Below are 18,093 nucleotides of genomic sequence, written 5' to 3' on the forward strand. Positions count from 1 at the left end.
AGCTATTGTTTATTTGTACTCTGGCTCTAGTCCAGTCTCCTTCCTTGCATGCTGCTAGGGTTTGTGTATTGAGAAGAGTTCCCACAATGCTCTCTTGTCCTTCTAGGCTTCAATCTAGACAGATTTTTTTTCTGTCCTTAACCAGACTTGGGTTAAGTGATTTTTGAAAGCTCCTGAATGTGGTCTCTGCCATAGAAAACTTTACCATGACTCATCTATTTTCTTTGATTGTTTTTAATTTTACTCCTACCTTTTACTTTGGATAGCCTTTATTTCCAGTGTTTCCAACTGTGCTAATGTGTGGGTCCTAAATGCAAGAGCACAGTCACTTTATACCTATGTTTCTGTGCAATGAGAGGCTGCCAGGCAGTGTCTTATCAGGTGGACTTGGGTATCCCTGTGGTACCTGGACAAGAATTCCACAACATAAAAATAAAATCAGAGTTGCATATGTAGGTGAGTTTAAATACAAAAATGCCAAAGGAAAAGTAAGCAAAGTTCCCAGCATAACATGAGTTATCTGATCACTGTGTATTTAAAAATTTGTATTCTACAGTGCGTTTCTGTAAGATTGCTATGGTATACACCATAACATACAGGCAGAAAGTACTTAATGTAATTATACAAATATAATTGTTCTACTTTCTTCTTTTTTCCTCTAAAGAAAGCACAGAGATGAACTATGAGAGCATCCTAATCATGTTATGTTTGTGCTCTAAGACTGCAGCATCCTCTGGGTATTGTTAGTACCACTGAAGCATATATGATTGGTCCCCATATGCCCTAGACACCAGTATGAGTGTCGGGCTCTACTGAGGTCAGATACTCAGACATTTGAACTAGGAAACTCAAGGTTGCATCAAATGCTGTGCCTGTTCTTGTTTACAAAATTGGCATTAAAATATGGAAGCTCTTGTATTTTAAGGTTGTTAATTGGCAAACTGCTTATATGTTACTATAGTTTGATCCTTTTCTTGGTGTCTTCTATTCCGATGTTTGAATGAGGTTGTTAAAAGGTAGTGATTATCAGTAATTTAAAGAAAATTTAAATTTAGATGGGATCTTCTGTACTTCTGACAGCTGAAACATTGAATTCGTATAGCGACTCCTCAGCTGTATGTGCAGTATTACCCTGTGATGAGTTCAATTTACGAGAGTTAAACATTGAAAATAGGGAAATGGAACTGTTTTGGGAGAGCTGAGGAAAGTTCTTTTGTGTGGGTTGTTATTCTCAGGCTCATTTAGGTTTTTCCTAGTAAATAAATATAGTGAAAAATGTTACATGTGAAGTTCACCTTTCCCATATTAATACAAGGCTAATGAAGGCAATAAAATGGGGAGGGGGATGGGAATCAGACCCTTTGGAAGGATGGGAGAAGGAAGTACTTTTTGCACAGTTCATAATTAATTAGTCACTAATTACCACTGGCTGCAGCGAAGGGCAAGAATAAAAGTGGACAGAAATATCCAGTGATATGAGGCTCTATAAATGAAGAGTTCATATTCTTTCCCGGGAAAGCAAAACAAAACACCTAAGTGAAAACCAAACTTCTACTGCTTGGATTGGTAGCTCTGCCAGTGGGTTATTTGCATCCTGGTTCCATGAAGCATCTGTTACTGGCCACTAAAACAGAATATTAGATTAGAGTGGGCTCCTGTTTAACCCAATCTGACAATTCCTGCTTAATAATGTTAAAGTGTTTGGGTTTGTTTTACGTACATTTGTATTCATACCTTCACCTACAATAACTTTTTAACTCAGTCATCTGTGGAAACCAGTTCTTCACAACACACTGCAGTGAAGGTGTAGTTAGATGCCTTCATTGTGCCTCAGAAGAAATATTAATATTGCAGTTTTAGTATTCAGAGATCCTTTCTAAAATTTATTTCTGTCCTGGGGCTGATAGGATTTAATCTTGAATGTAGGGGGATGCAGTAAGAAAGATGAAGGTACAGTTTTAATACATCTTTAAAGCAGTGTACGAATGAGATTCTTTGTAACAACTCTGATGCAGAAGTGGGGGGAATGATAGTAGCTACTTTTCTGGTGGTATTTCTTTCATGTTCTGCAAATTTTGTCCTCATTAGAATTGCTTTTAAAAACTACACATTAACTTTGCTAAACTCTGTTGGGGCTTTTTTGCCCCAACCAGGTACTTGTTCTACTTAAAAGTAATTTTAATTTTTACAGTTCTCTTTGGTTGCCTGGGTGTAGTGGTTTTCTTAGGCGGATATTTTTGAGACATTATGTAAACCTTACTTGTACTCAGTACTGAGGTCAGGGATTTTTATCCTTCCCTAATTCCCAAAGAAGCATCTTTATGAAATAACCATTTCCATGCTAGTCATCAGTAAAATTAAGTAAATTTATATGTTGGAAGCATTTGTAATCTCTCAGTTCTATTGATAATAGCTTTGTTTCCACTGTACGCGACTTGGTAAGTAGTGAAGTCTGTTCTGAAGCAGTGCCACTCGGATTGCTGCCTTGTGCCCTCTCTGTGTTTAGCCTGGAAATGTGTTTCAGACTTGAGATTATGCAGTTTCTAACCTTGCAGGTTAGCTCACTTACACCTTCTTCCCTTTCTGTTCTGTTTTCTCAGAAGTGGACATGTTGCAATTTGATAAATGTTAGTATACTGATTTCTGTAGTACTGTTTTCCTTTCCCCAAGAAAGCTTACAAAGCTGAAAGGATAAGTGCGTGTGTCGCACAAGATAGTGACAAAGACAGTGTCCAGCACAAGAAAAATCTAACCTAGAAGGGAGCCCCAGAGTGCTAATGAGCAGGTGTGATGGAGTACTCAGCAAAAGCGTAAACACTACTAACAAATGTGCTCCCCACACCCTGCTCCAGATCACTCAGGTCAATCAATTTTGGTAGTCTTGAACAGAACAAGCTCAATACAATGGGATATTGTCTGTTTTTTTCTGACTCTCAGGTGTGTGTGTTTTTTTTGTTTTGTTTTGTTTGTTTGTTTTTTGTTTTTACATTGTAGGACTACAAAGCTGATGAAGACCCTGCGTTATTCCAGTCTGTTAAGACTAAGAGAGGACCTTTGGGGCCAAATTGGAAGGTAATAAGAACTGACTTGACGACCTTATGAAGTCTTACTAGCAGGAAAAAAAAGTCTGCAGTTTCTTAGAGATTAGCACTAGTGCTGTTAGCCTTAAAACAGAGGGCAGAAATATTTATTTCCTTTTGTATTCAGATAAAATTCCAAATATGTTGATAAGCAAGGTACTGTATACTAGTTGTTTATTATCGCTACTGAAAAGAAAGCAATGCAAATTACATTGGATGAACGTTATTCTTATTCAAGACTGACATTTGAAGCTACACTGTGATGAATTCCTTGCAAGTGTTCATTCTATTGTGGTAACCCTTGACAGTAACTTAAAAAAAAATAAAATTAAAAAAAAAAACATAGTTGGAAGCTTCCCATGATATTTAAATGGTTATAACAGCTGTGTATCAGCATACTAAATCTATGCCTGTCTTCAACTTGCTAAATGTTTAACTTCTGTGGTATGCATATAAAATGCACACAAAAAAATGTAGTATTTCATCATAAGTATTCTCCTTCAGTGTGATAATAAATCTTGTTTGTATTCCTGTATATGTGTGTACAGTCATGCACAGATGCATCTACTGCATTGTTGAAATTCTTAGTCAGAGTTCTGTAATCTGAGTTGGTTTGGGGAATACATTTTCCACGTGCTTTGGTCATTTGCTGGCTTGACCAAAACTTTGATTTCAAGGTAAAGCCATCTGGCCTTTACCTAGGGCTGCAGTTATCTAAGCCTATGCACTAAGAATTTTCTTTTAAATACATCATGCAGGCTGCTTGCTTAATATTACCAAACATTACCAACCAAAATTTAGTGTGCTGCATTTCCTTCATGTCCTTAGTGAATAATGGAATAAATCTGTTTTAAATGAGACATAACATTCTGTGAAAATTCCTCGGCATTAGTGTCACCTTTCTGCACACATTATTGAGTATTGGTAAATGTTTACCACATAAAATCAATCCGGTAAGAATTTGCTCTGCTTATATATTCAACTAAAGGAAAGTCATGCTTGAGAACTGACTCTCAGGTAGCCTGTATACACAACAAATTTCAAAGTAGAAATAATCTAGGGCATTTTTAAACTAGATTTCTTTTAACAATTCAATGGACAACTGCTGTTAGTCATGCACAAATTAACAAGATTTATTGTAAGGTATGTATAATGTATAAAGATCTTGGTCAATAATGTATATTTATTTAACATGGAATATTTAGCACTAATATGCATCACCAGAGAGCTTTTGAATGAAAACCAGTTATCCTCAGACTGATGTTCTATTCATGAACAAAAAAAACAAAGTGCTGTTGTTGTTTTGTGTTCCTAAACAGCAGAAATCTATGTCCAGGCATTAGTAAAAGGACAAAACTAAATGGAACATAAAAATTCAGTGCTTTCAGTTCCAGGCAGTCAGAGTTCTCCTTTTGCAGCTGTTTTTAAACAATGAAAAAGTGATTTCCCTCTTTTCCTTGGGTCACGCAGGCCCAAATAGGCCATTCCTGTATCACCCCTCCTGCCTGTTCCCTGAGGAGGAAAGAAGAACAAATATCTATGGCAGAATAAAAATCTGTGCACTTCATACAGTAATTTCTTGTTATTCAAGCCAAACACACAGGTGTAGGTTAAGTTTTGTTTGTTTTAAACCTTATTTTTTATCCCTTAGAAGGGTTGCAGTAACCAAACGTGCTGTTAGACAAAAACATGACATAGTCTCTTCTGTTACGTAAATTTGACCGCATGAATTGTAGGAAAATCACTGTACGTAATGTTACAGGTACTTCAAACCTGTTTGGAAGTAGGAACTCTGATAGAAACATAGGAATTAGAGGAGATGGTGGTGCGTGTCTCCTGAATTTTCCCTTGTGGGGAGTTTCAGTTGTCTTATGGCCATCTATTGCCAATGATGGAAGGTTCCTGGGTTTATTCTATAGTAGCAGTCAGAAGGTTGATAACTCATCATGCAAAAAATATGGATATTATGCTATGCAATTAGAAATTACATCTGTGCCTGGGAAAGGAAATACCCTTCTGTCATTGTCTTTGGGGAAAGAAGGTAAGGAAGAGAAGAATAGGGGAGAGCGTGCCAGGGTTCAATTTCTTTTTGCAGCATGTAGGCAAAGCAGGACTGAAATGAAGTTGTTTTATGTTGTTGTGAGAAGTAAGCTTCAGGGGTAGCTATGTGCTTTTTATGATCTTTTTTTTTTTTTTCTAGTGCAAATGTTTTCCACCATCATACTGAGAAACTTAGCACAACTCAGGTTATAATTGCCTGTAGCTTCATTGTCCCGTCAAAATGACTGAAAGTATATTTTAGTTGAAGTCACGAAAATAATGTTAAAACTTAAATTTATAATATATGCTTGCAGTATGGATGGAATTGTTTTGTAGGTTTAGCCTGATTGTCTGTCTGCTAATCCCTGTTATCCTATGTTGAGATTACAGTGCAGTCAATTTCTAATGCCTAGAATGATAATTTCTAATAATAATATTAAATGCATTTCACTGAAATTAAATTTTTAAAAAAATCTTTCCGTTTATCTGTAAACAGAAAGAGCTAGCAACTGATGAGGAGTGTCCTAAAATGTGTGCTTACAAGTTGGTGACTATCAAATTTAAATGGTGGGGACTGCAGAACAAAGTTGAAAACTTTATACAAAAGGTAAGTGCTTCTTAAAAAAAATCACTGTAATGTTGCTGGAGATGTGGGATTGGTGGTGGGCAGGTAGGTAGGCAGGGTGGTTCTGTTTTGGCAGAGTTTCTTTGTTTGGCAGAGTTTGTTTGTGGTAGTGGTGGGTGATGTGTTTTTTTTGAGGTGAAACAGCATAGAAGTTTCCTGTTGCTTGCAATCAAGCAGTTCCTGTTCATTTCTTCAGCAAATAGAACCATTTGTGTCTTGGTCTACCAGCAGTGATGTTTCATTGATGGTGTACTAGAATCACCTTCTAAGCTAAAAAAGCAAAAGTATTAGCAAAGAGTCTGTGTCATGTAAGTTTAACTCATGATTTTGTAAACCACAGCACTTGACAAATCTTTGATTTGTTTTGATCTCATTAGTTGAAAGTTGCATAAAATATGTACTGGTGTTTCTTTAGTATCTTCTGTTCTAGTTTTCATATGAAGGTGTTCTTGCATTTGTACTAATTCTACAGTACTTGATATTTCTGGAATTAAATACTTGCAAAGCGAGGTCTGATGCAAGTATAATCCAATACGCTAGGGTTTAGTTGGCAACTGGTGTTTTGTCAAATTATACTTGCATCTTATTTCATTAGCTCTTTATCATCAGAATATGAATCGTGAAATTAAAAAAAAGTCTAAACATTCAGAATGTAAACTTAACATGTAGTCGAAGTGTTTGATCTAGACTGGCATTCCAGTTTTCTTCAATCCAGAGAAAATGTGCTGTAATAGTGAGTAACAAAACCACATTGCAGTAGCAATTGGGCATGGCGTTTCCTCACTGACAACACAAGTGAGACCATTTTCATTGTGCTAAACAGGGTGTTTAGCTATTAGTGGACTACCTAGCAAACTGCATTAAAAGTTTTGTTATTTTAATAGTGATGATAGCAAAAGAGAAAAGTTTCAAACAATAATAATTGAGAATAAGATAGTGAAGGTAGTTTGTGATATCTGCAGTACAAAGGGAGGTGTGGTGGTTTTACCGTGCTAGGCAGTTGAACACCACAACCGCTCTCTCACTCCCCCTCCTCAGATGAGGAGGGGAAGAAGTAAAGGAAAGAACAACTCACGGGTTGAGATAAGGATGATTTAATTAAAGAGGGGAAAAAAAAAATATATATATATATATATAAAATTAAGGAAATATTATTAATTAAACAATTCAACTAAAGGGAAAGGGGAAAGGGGAAAAGGGAGGGGGAAAGGGAAAAACTAAACAAAACAAGTGAAGGCTATGTGGAAATGCAGAGGAGAGAAATTACTCTCTACTTCCCACAAATGAGCGATGCTTGACCACGTCCTTGAAGCAGGGCCTCAACGCACGTAGCTGGTGTTTGGGAGGAGGACAGACGTTTTCACAACGAGAGCCCACCCCTCCCCTCTTCTTCCTTTTTCCACCTTTTATTGCTGAGTGTGACATCATATGGTATGGAATATCCCTTTGGTTGGTTTAGGTCAGCTACCCTGCTGATGTTTCTTTCTCACTTTTTGCCCACCCCCTAGGAGGGTCAGAGAGAGTCCTGATGCTGTGCCAGCACTTCTCAGCAGCAGACACAACACCGGTGTGATACCACTGCTGTTCTAGCTACAAGTGCAGAGCGCAGCACTGTATGGGCTGCTGCAGGGAAAGTTAACATCCCAGCCAGACCCAGTACAGAAGGGAAAGAAGATGCTTTGGTGTGGTGCTGGGTTTGGGAAGGAACTGTGTGTTACACACTTCAAACTGAAAACTGGTTGGGAATAAGCTACCAGGAGAGCCAAGACTGATTCTGTGATCTGATGAGGGGAATTCTTGAATATACGACTTTTTTTTTTTTTGCCTTGCTTTAATTGAAGCTGATTCTTCAGAGGAAATTGATCTCTTTCTGCCAGTTGTCAAGAACTGTGTGTTAAATGTGATCAGCTTTGTTTTTGAGGACAGTCAGCAGCTTTAACAAGGCAAATTCTGGGAGCAGATGAACAAGACCTTAACTTTAGGTGGCAACCTGGGTAGTTCAATACATGTAGAAGTCTGAGTTTTAGTAGTGAAATAGATGTCAGCGTTGCATCTGCTTTTATCAGAGCAGCTAGAAGCAATAGTGATAATTCTGCAAATGGGATGATTTATATGATACCTCTTTCATCTTCCAAGTCAACATTGTAAAAGTTAAAATTCCAGGGCACTAGAGCTAGACTGAGCTAGTACAGATCTTCAGCACAACAGTGTGTTTTTAGGGCCAGCAGTATTTTTAAAAATGTGAAACCTAGCAATTCAAGAGTCACAGTGACAGTATTCATACTGAGATCGATTCAGAACCCAGATACGCCTGCTGTAATGAAATGGCTGTGGAATCCTGAGCATAAATATCTGTACTCTCAAGGGTTTTGTACCTTTGAAATTGCACGTCAAATGTTGCCAAGGTGCTGACTCAGTACAAATCACAAGTGTGCCATCTTTGAAGTCAGAACTACCCCCTTATTGCTTCATTCTGCCTCAGGAATTGAGCATCATTTTGTTTTTGTTTTTTAACAGCACAGAACCTGTGATGGTTCTGGTCTAGAGTTTTATACAGTACAAACTAAACATTCTAGCTGTTATGCCATTTTTATTTCAACTTGGTGCTGTCTTGGGGAGAACAAATTTTAGAAGGATTCTTCAGGATCTTCAAGTAACATGAATTGCTGACTTTTTTCAAAACTTTTCTTTGATAGTGAAGTTTGTTCATTTTTAAAATGTGAGAATTAATATGACTTTAAATAGGGTCCAGTAGTGTGAGGAGGCAAAACTTCTGGCAGTATGAAGCATTATGCACCTAAATATTACACTTTTTCAAAATGAAGAGCTGCAATCAATTCACCAGTCTTTGGCAAAATGCAGGCCTCTATTTAATGTTTACTTATCTTCTTAAAGCAAGAAAAAAGGATATTTACCAACTTTCATCGCCAGCTGTTCTGTTGGATTGACAAGTGGATTGATCTGACTATGGAAGACATTAGGAGAATGGAGGATGAAACCCAAAAGGAGCTGGAAGCGGTAAGACCTCCTTAAGGCTGATGTTTGTGTGCTGTCTATAGCTATGCCATTTAGACTGTTAGAAATTGAAGCAAATTAAGTTGTGTATATCCCCTTGTGTGTGTCTGGGCAACTGCCGATGAGCATTATAGCCCCTTTAAAGATTCTCCTATGCAGAACCATGCACTTGAAGCTTCTGCATGCTGTGTTTTTGTTAAGTTGGAAGTGGCTTTAAGGTAAATATTTCTGATGTCAGTAAATCTGAAATGTCTGCGTTGCCCATCTCTTCATTTATGTTATCATACTCATTAGAAAAAATCCCTCTGAGTGCCTGTTTACCACTTGTCAGGTAGAGCTGTCATCTCACTTTTGCATCATTTTGCTTTGTTTCATTTCTAATCATTGTTAGACATGATTACTTTTTCTCTTCAGACATGTTGGGAAGCAAACTTGTATATGTCACATGACAACAGTTGCACTCATCCTGATTAGCACAGCAAAACTAAATTTTACTTGAGGAAAAAAAAAAAAAAAGTAAAATTAACAGGTTTGAGGTGGTATCAATTTTCCTGCACTAGTGGCTGTGAGGATCAAATATATTTAGTTTGATCTGTCTTTGGACTGAGGTCTAGAAGGAAATCCATCCAATGGGCACTTTCCCAGCTCTTTCTTTTAAGAGGTAGAGAAACATCAGAGGCTAAGCAAGAAGCTTTCTTCTACAGTCTCTTTCCAGAGCACAACCTTTGGCATGAGCCTTTCTCATTCTAAGTCCTGCTATCTTTAGGTTCTTTGCAGTCTGTGGAGTTGCAATTGTGCTTTCTTCCAATTTTGCCAATTACTTTATGCCCCAAACCTGTTCAGCTTGTCATTTTGTTTCCATTGTCTTGGTGCTGTCAGGACACAATGTGCCTTCAGCTACAACTTGCTTTTTTGCATGGTTTAACTCATTTCAGCTGCCAGATATTTTTAAATACTGTCTTATGCTTTTGACCTACTGTTGACAATGGTTATAAAGTCCATTTTGTGGTTTCAGCCTAACACATCTTTTCTTTTAGTATCAAAACTAGCTGTAACTCCTCCATCCCCACTTGTTATGCTCTCTCTGTGTGGTCTTTATGAACTGTGTGGAGCCATCTTGCATTGTGTAGAAATGTTTTGTGAGTTTGGCAGAAGTGCTTCTTCACCATTCTGTGTGTTAATAGGTAGATGGTCTGAAGTGGTAAAACCAAACTTTCTTTTCAGATAAGCTGAAGGGATTGTCTGCTTTGGCAGCTCCCAGAATGTTTTGGAAAAGAATGATGTCCATTCACTCTTGCAAATATAGTACTTTCTCATTGGCATTTGGATATTTTTTATTACGGAAGGTGTTCTTTCAAATCACACGGATTTCTTCTTTAATTCTGCTTTATGCCAGAATCTATTGCTAGAACCACCTATTCCTAGGTGTCTGTGAAGGAGGAAGAGTAACCACTTTCCTCTCTATACCTGATTTTTATCAGAAGGGTTTTCTTTTGCACACCCATAGTTCTTTATTTGGAATGAAACGGACTTCATCCAATTTCTCTGAGAAAGGATAGTGGCAGTGTGAGTATTGCATACAAGGTATGTATTGGAGAGAGTAAGCAGTGCTTGATACAGCCCTGTGCATGAGAAAGTTTCCCTTTTGTGTCTCTGGATGTTTGTCTTCCATAAAGCAAGTGTTGTTTCAGAGTTCTCACTGGTAAGTAACTGTTCTTTTAAATACTTTTTGCAAAACATTTGCTACTCTTTTTAATTAAGCAAGCCCACTTCACATGTTTCTGAGTGTAACATTTATCCTTGTTCTTAAATATCAAACCTACTTGTATACTATTTTCTTATTTTGCTGAGCGATGCAACTGGCTTATTTCAAGTAGCTTGTCATGTATGACCTTACTTTCAAGAACTTAAGAGTATTACTCTTTGAAAAAGTCTATTTGTCATGAGAAAAATGCATTGATAAGTTACACTAACACAGCTTTTCTATGTGTATTATGAAATGTGAGTGAAAACCTACTGCTAAATATTTTTTTTCTTAACTAAATAGAGGTATCTACAAATACCTATAAATGACGTTCCAAGGCTTTTGCGGTGACATGCACCTTTTATTGAAAAATAGCCTAAAAGCAAAAATGTCACTGCAAATACAATGTGAATGTTAATTTTACCCCAAATAGTTTGGTTGTGTTTCATAAGCAGCTACTTCATTGTGCTAAATAGTAACTTTCATTAAATCCCAGATATACAACAAAACATTTTTTCTGGACTACTGGGAAGTAAGGACTTTAGTGGTAGGGTACTTAATATGTTGACAAAAACATGTTCATGCTTCCATCTCTACAGAGAAATGTTTTTTGATGCTGTTCTATTATGTAGGTGTACAATGCTTAAACAGAAACAACTGCAGAAAGCAAGCCTTCTAATATTGGCAGCATTACATTTTCCTAGAATACATTGCTTTGTTTTGTTATTCCCTTTTGTCATTAACACCCTTTCGTCTTCTTAGTTTAAGCTAATATTTATGTTTAGATTCTGTGGACATTTCAGTTCCTTTTTGGTCCTGTTCTTCATCTTAAGTCAATTTTTATTGTCAGGGTCTCTGCTTTTGTTACTTGTTTTGTTACTCTCTGAATCCTCATCAGTGTTCTTCCAGAGTTTCTCTATCCCAGCACATCCTTTTCTTTTTTTTTTTTTTTCTTTCACTTAGAATGTTATGTATCTGGCTTCTGGAGATAAGGAGCACCTGTGCCTCGTTAAATACACACCAGCTAATCAGTGCATAATAGAAGAGCATCTGACCCTGCCAAAGCACTGTGATATATCTCATGTCTTAGAGTATTTCTAGCAGTATGGCTCCGAGCTGAAGCATCATGGCCTGTTAAAAATCTAAGGGATATCATTTAGAGCTGCTGTGTGGTTCCTAGGCTTCCCTCACCAAAAAAAAGCACTCTGTATTCCCAGTCTCCAAAAAACTTCAGCTGTGGCTGAGGCTGGTTCTGGTTTTGGTCCTGGCCAGGGAAAGTAGTCCTGGCTGTATAGATCGTTACCTCTCTCTTACTAACCACAGTATGATAGGTTCTTTACGTGGTAGCTCACAGTTTTATTTTACGTTTAGATGCGTAAGAAGGGTTCCGTTCGAGGCACATTGGCTGCTGACGTCTAGAGGAGGTCTCTCTGTAGGTTCTGAGGCAAATCAAGCTGTGTAAGTCAACTGCTGGATGGAAAAGGAGAAAAGTGACTAATATATGGATGGGAATTGCTGGCAAAATTACATCTAGACAATGCTTCTGGGCTGTAAGCTCACACCTGCTTGAGAACCTTGATGTGATCAACTGCTGATGGTGACCTTTTGTGTCCAGGGTACATAAGAGACCTTCTCTGTACATGGACACTGATCAATTGCAGGTGCTCAGTCTGGTTGCAGAATGCCTTACACACTGGCAATGTAACCCAGCGCTTTGTGCTCATCTAGTGCAGAAACCCAAAGTGTGTGACCATTTTTATCACCATGCTGGTACTGAGCTCTGAGGCCTGCAAGTAGTTTTCTGGGCACAAATCAGAAAAGTCAGCATCATGTGATATGTGGACTTAATCCACATAATTGAGGGAGATTGTGGACTGTCATCTTTAAAGTGTGTTAACTTCATAAAATCCAGTTCCATACAGATATTTATAAATATTAAATTAAAATTGTTACTGCAGGAAGCAGGGTTTTCAGAGATTTGCAGACTTCTGAGTATTTGTGTATATTACTTTAATGTTGGTATTTCCCACTGTGACTATTTTAATACTGCAGGTGGGATCCCCAGCCAAAGCATTTTTTAAGTCCTGCTGGTTGGTGTGAGGTTTCTCAGAGACTGGAGCTGCTGTCCACCAGTGAGGATAGCACCCAAATTAAGATTCCCTAACAAATCTTGCATTGCTTTGGTATGATTTGTTCAGTCCTGGTGATGCTGTTCCCTATTTTTCTTGGAGGTTAATGAAGCTATCTGTTTGGAACTTAGTATTCAAATAAACTGTTAATGCTTAATTGTGTGTCTTCTTTCTCCACAGTTACGTAATCAAGGCCAAGTCAGAGGAACAAGTGCTGCCAACGATGAATGATGATGGATTTAACCATCACATGCAGTGTTGATATACAAATGTGTGTGTGGATGCATGATTATTTGTATATAATTATATATACGCACATGCATACTGAAGGGGGTTGTTACAGTGTCTCCAGGGTACTATACCTGTCCTCAGCAAAGATGCAAAGGAAACTGCTTTCATTATGTGTACCTGAAGCAAATAAAAATCAACTGAGTAGTGTCATTTAAAGGTTGAATTAACTGCAGAATTATGTTAACTGGTATGTTTCATGAATGTCAATACTGGACCAATTTATTCCTTAAATTTTTTTCCTGTCTTGAGTCAATCTGCTATAACTTGCCCGTATCTCAGTGTAAAGAAACGGATTCAGATAAGTTGATTTCAATTTTGTGTCTTCCCTATGTAATTTTTTTTTTTTTGGAATAGGAAAAATGAATGTATTTATAGCTATTTATTTCTGGATTGTCATTATCCTATAGTCAAATCAGAAATTTCTATTAGCGGAAATTGGAAAACTTTTACTGTTGAATGAGTTTGACTCAAACTTTACCCATTCACTGATTTAAAAAAAATAAAATAAAAATCATGTTTTATTGGACTTTTGTACATTCAAATGCTAATGTTTTTTCTTCATTAAAATTGGCAAGATTAAGGAAAAATGGCTGGTGATTTATAAAATACTTGCAATTTGGAATTTTCCGGAAGCTGGCTTTCTAGACAAAGAAACCGACAATATTTCAAGTATATCTTAGGCTATGCAGTGAAAATAGAGGCAGACAGACCTTCTCTAAAGTCATACCGTTAATAAAAATTGCAGTTTTCCAGAGTTTCACTTTGGAAGCTATGCAAATGGTCTTGATTTCACACACATTGCACAATGGAATATAATGGTGATTTTAGCTCTTTTCATGTTGAAAATACACTTAAAAAGAGATGTATACTTTCAGATATGAAAGTTTAAATTGTAGCATCTAACATGTTTCTCTGATATTTGTTAGGAGTAGACACGTAAAAGAAAAGATGGTATAATAAAGGTCTGTAGATAACTCTCAAATAGGAAAATGTCTTCAGCATTTTTAAGAAAATATTGAGATGGAGCGTATCATAGGTATATATTATCAAAATGCTTGCTAGATCAGAAAAAATATTTTAGAAACACTAGTTAAGTTCTAATACTGCCTGGTGTCCCCAGAAACCTCAGTAAGCCAATTCTTGCTTAAGCATTCATCTTTATAATCTCACATATATCCAACGATTCAGAACCATTCTTTACTTGGGCTGCTTACAAAAGGAGTCATCTGACTTCTGCAACTGTCATTGATAATATTTGCCTAAACGTGAAGGGTAGCAGGGCGAGGTCTGCCATATGCCTGACCCTGCCAGTGTACGTGTCTGCTGTGAGGGCTGGGCACTGAAGTGCCTGCCAGCAAGTGGACATTTGTACATTTCTTCTGTGCAATTTCACTATCCTGTCCTTCATGCTGTAAAGCTGTTTTCTTCTTTTATTTTTCCTTTTTAGATTAACAATTAAATGATACTTGTTCTCTGTACCATCAGGAGGTCAGTTTTGCAAATATATGTACATACATAATTTAAAAAGGAGGGCTGTTGCAAACCTGGAAAACTAAGGTCTCAGTTCTCTTTCAATGGTAGAATAGAAGTCCCACTGTCATTAAAATGAGTCATAATGGAAACTGAGGGAAAGGGACCCTACAACTTTCATATTTTTGGACTTGTGAAAATTTGAGAGAATCTTGTAGTGAATGTAAAATGTTGAGTTTACTTTGGCAGACTTTGGTGTGACCTACAGCAAAACAGCCAATGAAATTTAAATAAATTTGGTGATAAAATGTTCTGTCTCTTGTCTTAGGTATTAGTATTTGTGGTTTGCTAATGATCTGGCATTCAGTTTTACTGAACTGCGTGAGAAGGTTGGAAGTACAAGGATGAGCTTCAGTGGTTGTGAGCTCAAATGTGTGCTTGTATGTTAGAAGCAATTGAAGCAGGGGTAGTTTGGATGTTTGTTTTGGTTTAGGATTTCAAGCAGGGTAACACATAATTAGCTTGAACCTTGCCATTATCTGGAGCATGGAGAAGGTGGTTTGCTTTAATTGTTATGAGTTCCTGCCTTAATATGCCAGACTAAATTTTTGCAGACAGTTGCATCTGGTATTCTTGGAATACAGTGGTACTCTGGTTGTATAGGCTAATTTACAAAAGCGTGGCTCCTTCAGACTGAATTAGCGTGCAATCTTTCTTACAGAATACTTGAGGAAGTGCAAATAAATTTTCAGGTGACCCCCGATCCAGGTACGGTGTTGATGAGGGGGTCCCATCTGCCCATGGTTCATGGCCCTCACTTGCCCGGCAAGGCTGCAGAGAGCTCTTGCAGCTGCTGCCTTGGCTTTGGAGAATCATGGCTCCCTGGCCTGCCCCATGGGAAGGAAGGGAGGACTGAGACAGCTCTTTAAGTTAAAAAGGGCTAAAATATCCGTGTGTCTGTCCTGACTGCAGGCCTGTCTTGGCAGCATCAGTGACCAGATACATCTCCTTATAAGTTAGATGGCCTCAAGATTAGGAGCAGGAGCTTGCTGACACCGATTAAAACCATTGTACTATGGAAATGGCCTGTGGGCTACCAAACCTGCTGAAATTGCTGGATTTCAGGAACCATTTATTATATTTTTTTTCCTTTATATATAGTCTTTGGCAGCATGTAGTCATAGAATCATTTAACAGTTTGGGTTGGAAGGGACCTTAAAATCATCTAGTTCCAACCCCCTGCCATGGCAGGGATGGGGCATCCAGATCTCTGGGCAATCTGTTCCAGTGCCCCACCACCCTCTGAGTGAAGAATTTCCTCTAACATCTAATCTAATTCTCCCATTTTTTAACTTAAAACCATTCCTCCTTGTCCTATCATTATCTGGTAAAAAGTCTTTTTTTATTATTTATTTATTTATTTTCCCACAAGCCCCTTTTAAGTATTGAAAAGCTTCAATGAGGTTGCCATGGAGCCTTCCCTTTTTCAAGCTGCACTTCCCCAGCTCTCTTTCTTCACAGGAGGTGCTGCAGCCCTCTGATCAACTTTGTGGCCCTCATCTGGACCCCTTCTAACAGGTCCACATCCTTCTTGTGCTAGGGGCCACAGACCTGGATGCAGTACTCCAAGTGGGGGCTAAGTTGTCTTGCTCACTAATGAGGATGCGATAAGAGGAAGAACTGCAAAGTGGAGCAGGACAGGAGTTTGTTGTCAGTGTGCACCAAATAAAAGCTTGCCTCTTCATGTCGCATTGGATGTAGGGCTTTGGCCTCCCCTCCCTGACTTCAACTTTCTCATAATTGGCCACTTCAGTAACAATGTCATGTATATTTGAAGTATTTAAAAAAAATAACCTAATTGCTGAAATAAGGTAGAGGTGATCAGGATTGTGACAGGGAAAACATTCTGTTCAGTAATGTATTTGCAAATTACAGAGAAACTCAGGTAATGGTGATTTATTGCAAGGTATCTTTGCAAGTTTTACAATAGTGTAATTTTTTCTCTCGAGTGCCAGTTTTCAGAATTCCCTGGTGAAAGCTTAAGGTAAGCTGGCATCTGCATTGCCTCTTGGAATTGTCTGCAACAAGGCTTTACTCTGACTTTTCCAGTCAGCACTTGTCATTTCTGAGCTATTGCTGACAAGGTCACTGGTGCTGGATTTGTTGCCTGTCCCTGCTGACCTGGCAGGCCCAGGGTTTGCCCATGACAGCGGAGGCCGCTACCATTGCCAAAGAGCAGCTGGAGGGCTCAACATGGCTGGGGCAGCAGCTGCTGTCACCTCTGAAGGGGGTACCTGCAGTAGACAGGTCTAACGGGATGCTGGAAGTGATTTCCAGCAATGCCTTAGCCCAGAGAGGTCCTACAGAGAGACTTTCTCCACAGAGCTGGGTGCGTGGGGCAGAGGGCCTCACACAGGAGCCTGTGTGGGCAGCAGACTGGTCCCTCTCCACAGCTCTCAGTGTCTGGAGTCTGTCTTGGGAAGAGCAGCAGCTGCAACAAAACAGTTCAGACTGATCATTTTTCTGCTTTCAGTAGGGAGTCTGTCAGTGGGAAGGATGCTTATTTTACCTCAGGTCAAGTGGCTGCATATCAAGTAGGAAGCAAGGTGTGTGCAACTCAATCCCCAGCCTGACCTTGGAAACCTGTGGCTGGGCACCAGATGCTGGCTGCTTGTGAATGGCACCAAGGCAAGGAAGAGCTTGTGCAGACCACCTTGGTTTGGGCATGTGGGCAATTCACAGCTATACTCAGGGTCCAGGCAGCGAGAACGTGTAAATGGGTGTGTTGGCACACCCTTCAGTGGGCCGCAGTGGCTGCCTGTACCAGAGAGCAAATGTGAGGCCTGGGCCCAGGCTCTGCTGAAAGGGGCAGGAGGATGGCGTTCCGCAGCCTCTGCCTTGGTGCCAATTCACAGCCCGGCCTTGGAAAGGTCCCGCTTGGAGACAGCCTGGTGGCTGGTGCCCTTGGGACACCTTTGTTTGGGGCAGCAGGTAGGGATGGGCTTCGTGGTTCTATTTTGTCTTGGGAGAAGGCTCAGAGCAAGAAAATACCACTTTCTCAAGATGTTTATGACTATATAGTATAAATGCTGATAAATCAGTATAATGTAAAAGACTGATGCGTAGTGTAGTGAGCACTGCCACTCTGCTCTGTATTTGGCTCTGCATGCAGTCCTGTTATGGTAGATGGGAAGAGTTTCCTGTGAACATGTTTTCCGATGCGGCTATCATTTGTACTGGTACTGCTGTGTGAAATTGGTTCCCTGCGGACCTGCATGGCATGGCTGTGCCCCACGTGGCTGGGTTAGCTGTGTGCCAACATGAGTGTGGCTCTGACTTTTTGTGGACACATTTCTGCCTGCTAAGAGTGTATAATCATCTGCTATAAATTGAAACTTTTATGGCTCCTTTTAGTAAATGCAAAATTTAATTCTCTCTCTTTCTTTCTTTTTTCTTTTTTTTTTTTTTTTTTTTTTTTTTTCTTTTTTGAACTACACAGCTTGCTTAGCTTCCAGATGGCAAACCAATATGAAGCAATGGAAGTACAACATGATTTTGTTATAATGGATATGTAAACGTAATATTTATTCACTGCAGTAGACTGCTGTGAACCATATTCCAGCAGTACCATTTTAAATACATCACTTGGCTGCACATAAGATTGTGGTCTAAAATTCGACTTGCAAGGAATTTGTTTCT

At 38.8% G+C, this 18,093-nt stretch overlaps 1 protein-coding gene across 1 annotated transcript in view; it reads left to right on the plus strand.

Annotated features, from left to right (window-relative positions):
* The window catches only part of PITPNB (phosphatidylinositol transfer protein beta), a 29,382-nt gene extending 14,680 nt beyond the window's left edge, over window positions 1–14,702 (plus strand). The window contains exons 8-11 of the mRNA XM_035340885.1: window positions 2,995–3,072; window positions 5,617–5,727; window positions 8,641–8,763; window positions 12,814–14,702. Coding sequence (XP_035196776.1) covers window positions 2,995–3,072; window positions 5,617–5,727; window positions 8,641–8,763; window positions 12,814–12,864 — 363 coding nt within the window. The 3' untranslated portion in view covers window positions 12,865–14,702. The remainder of the gene's footprint in view (window positions 1–2,994; window positions 3,073–5,616; window positions 5,728–8,640; window positions 8,764–12,813) is intronic.
* The last annotated feature ends 3,391 nt before the right edge of the window (window positions 14,703–18,093 follow it).

This window comes from Oxyura jamaicensis, chromosome 15, assembly GCF_011077185.1.
Source record: "Oxyura jamaicensis isolate SHBP4307 breed ruddy duck chromosome 15, BPBGC_Ojam_1.0, whole genome shotgun sequence".
NCBI lineage: Eukaryota > Metazoa > Chordata > Aves > Anseriformes > Anatidae > Oxyura > Oxyura jamaicensis.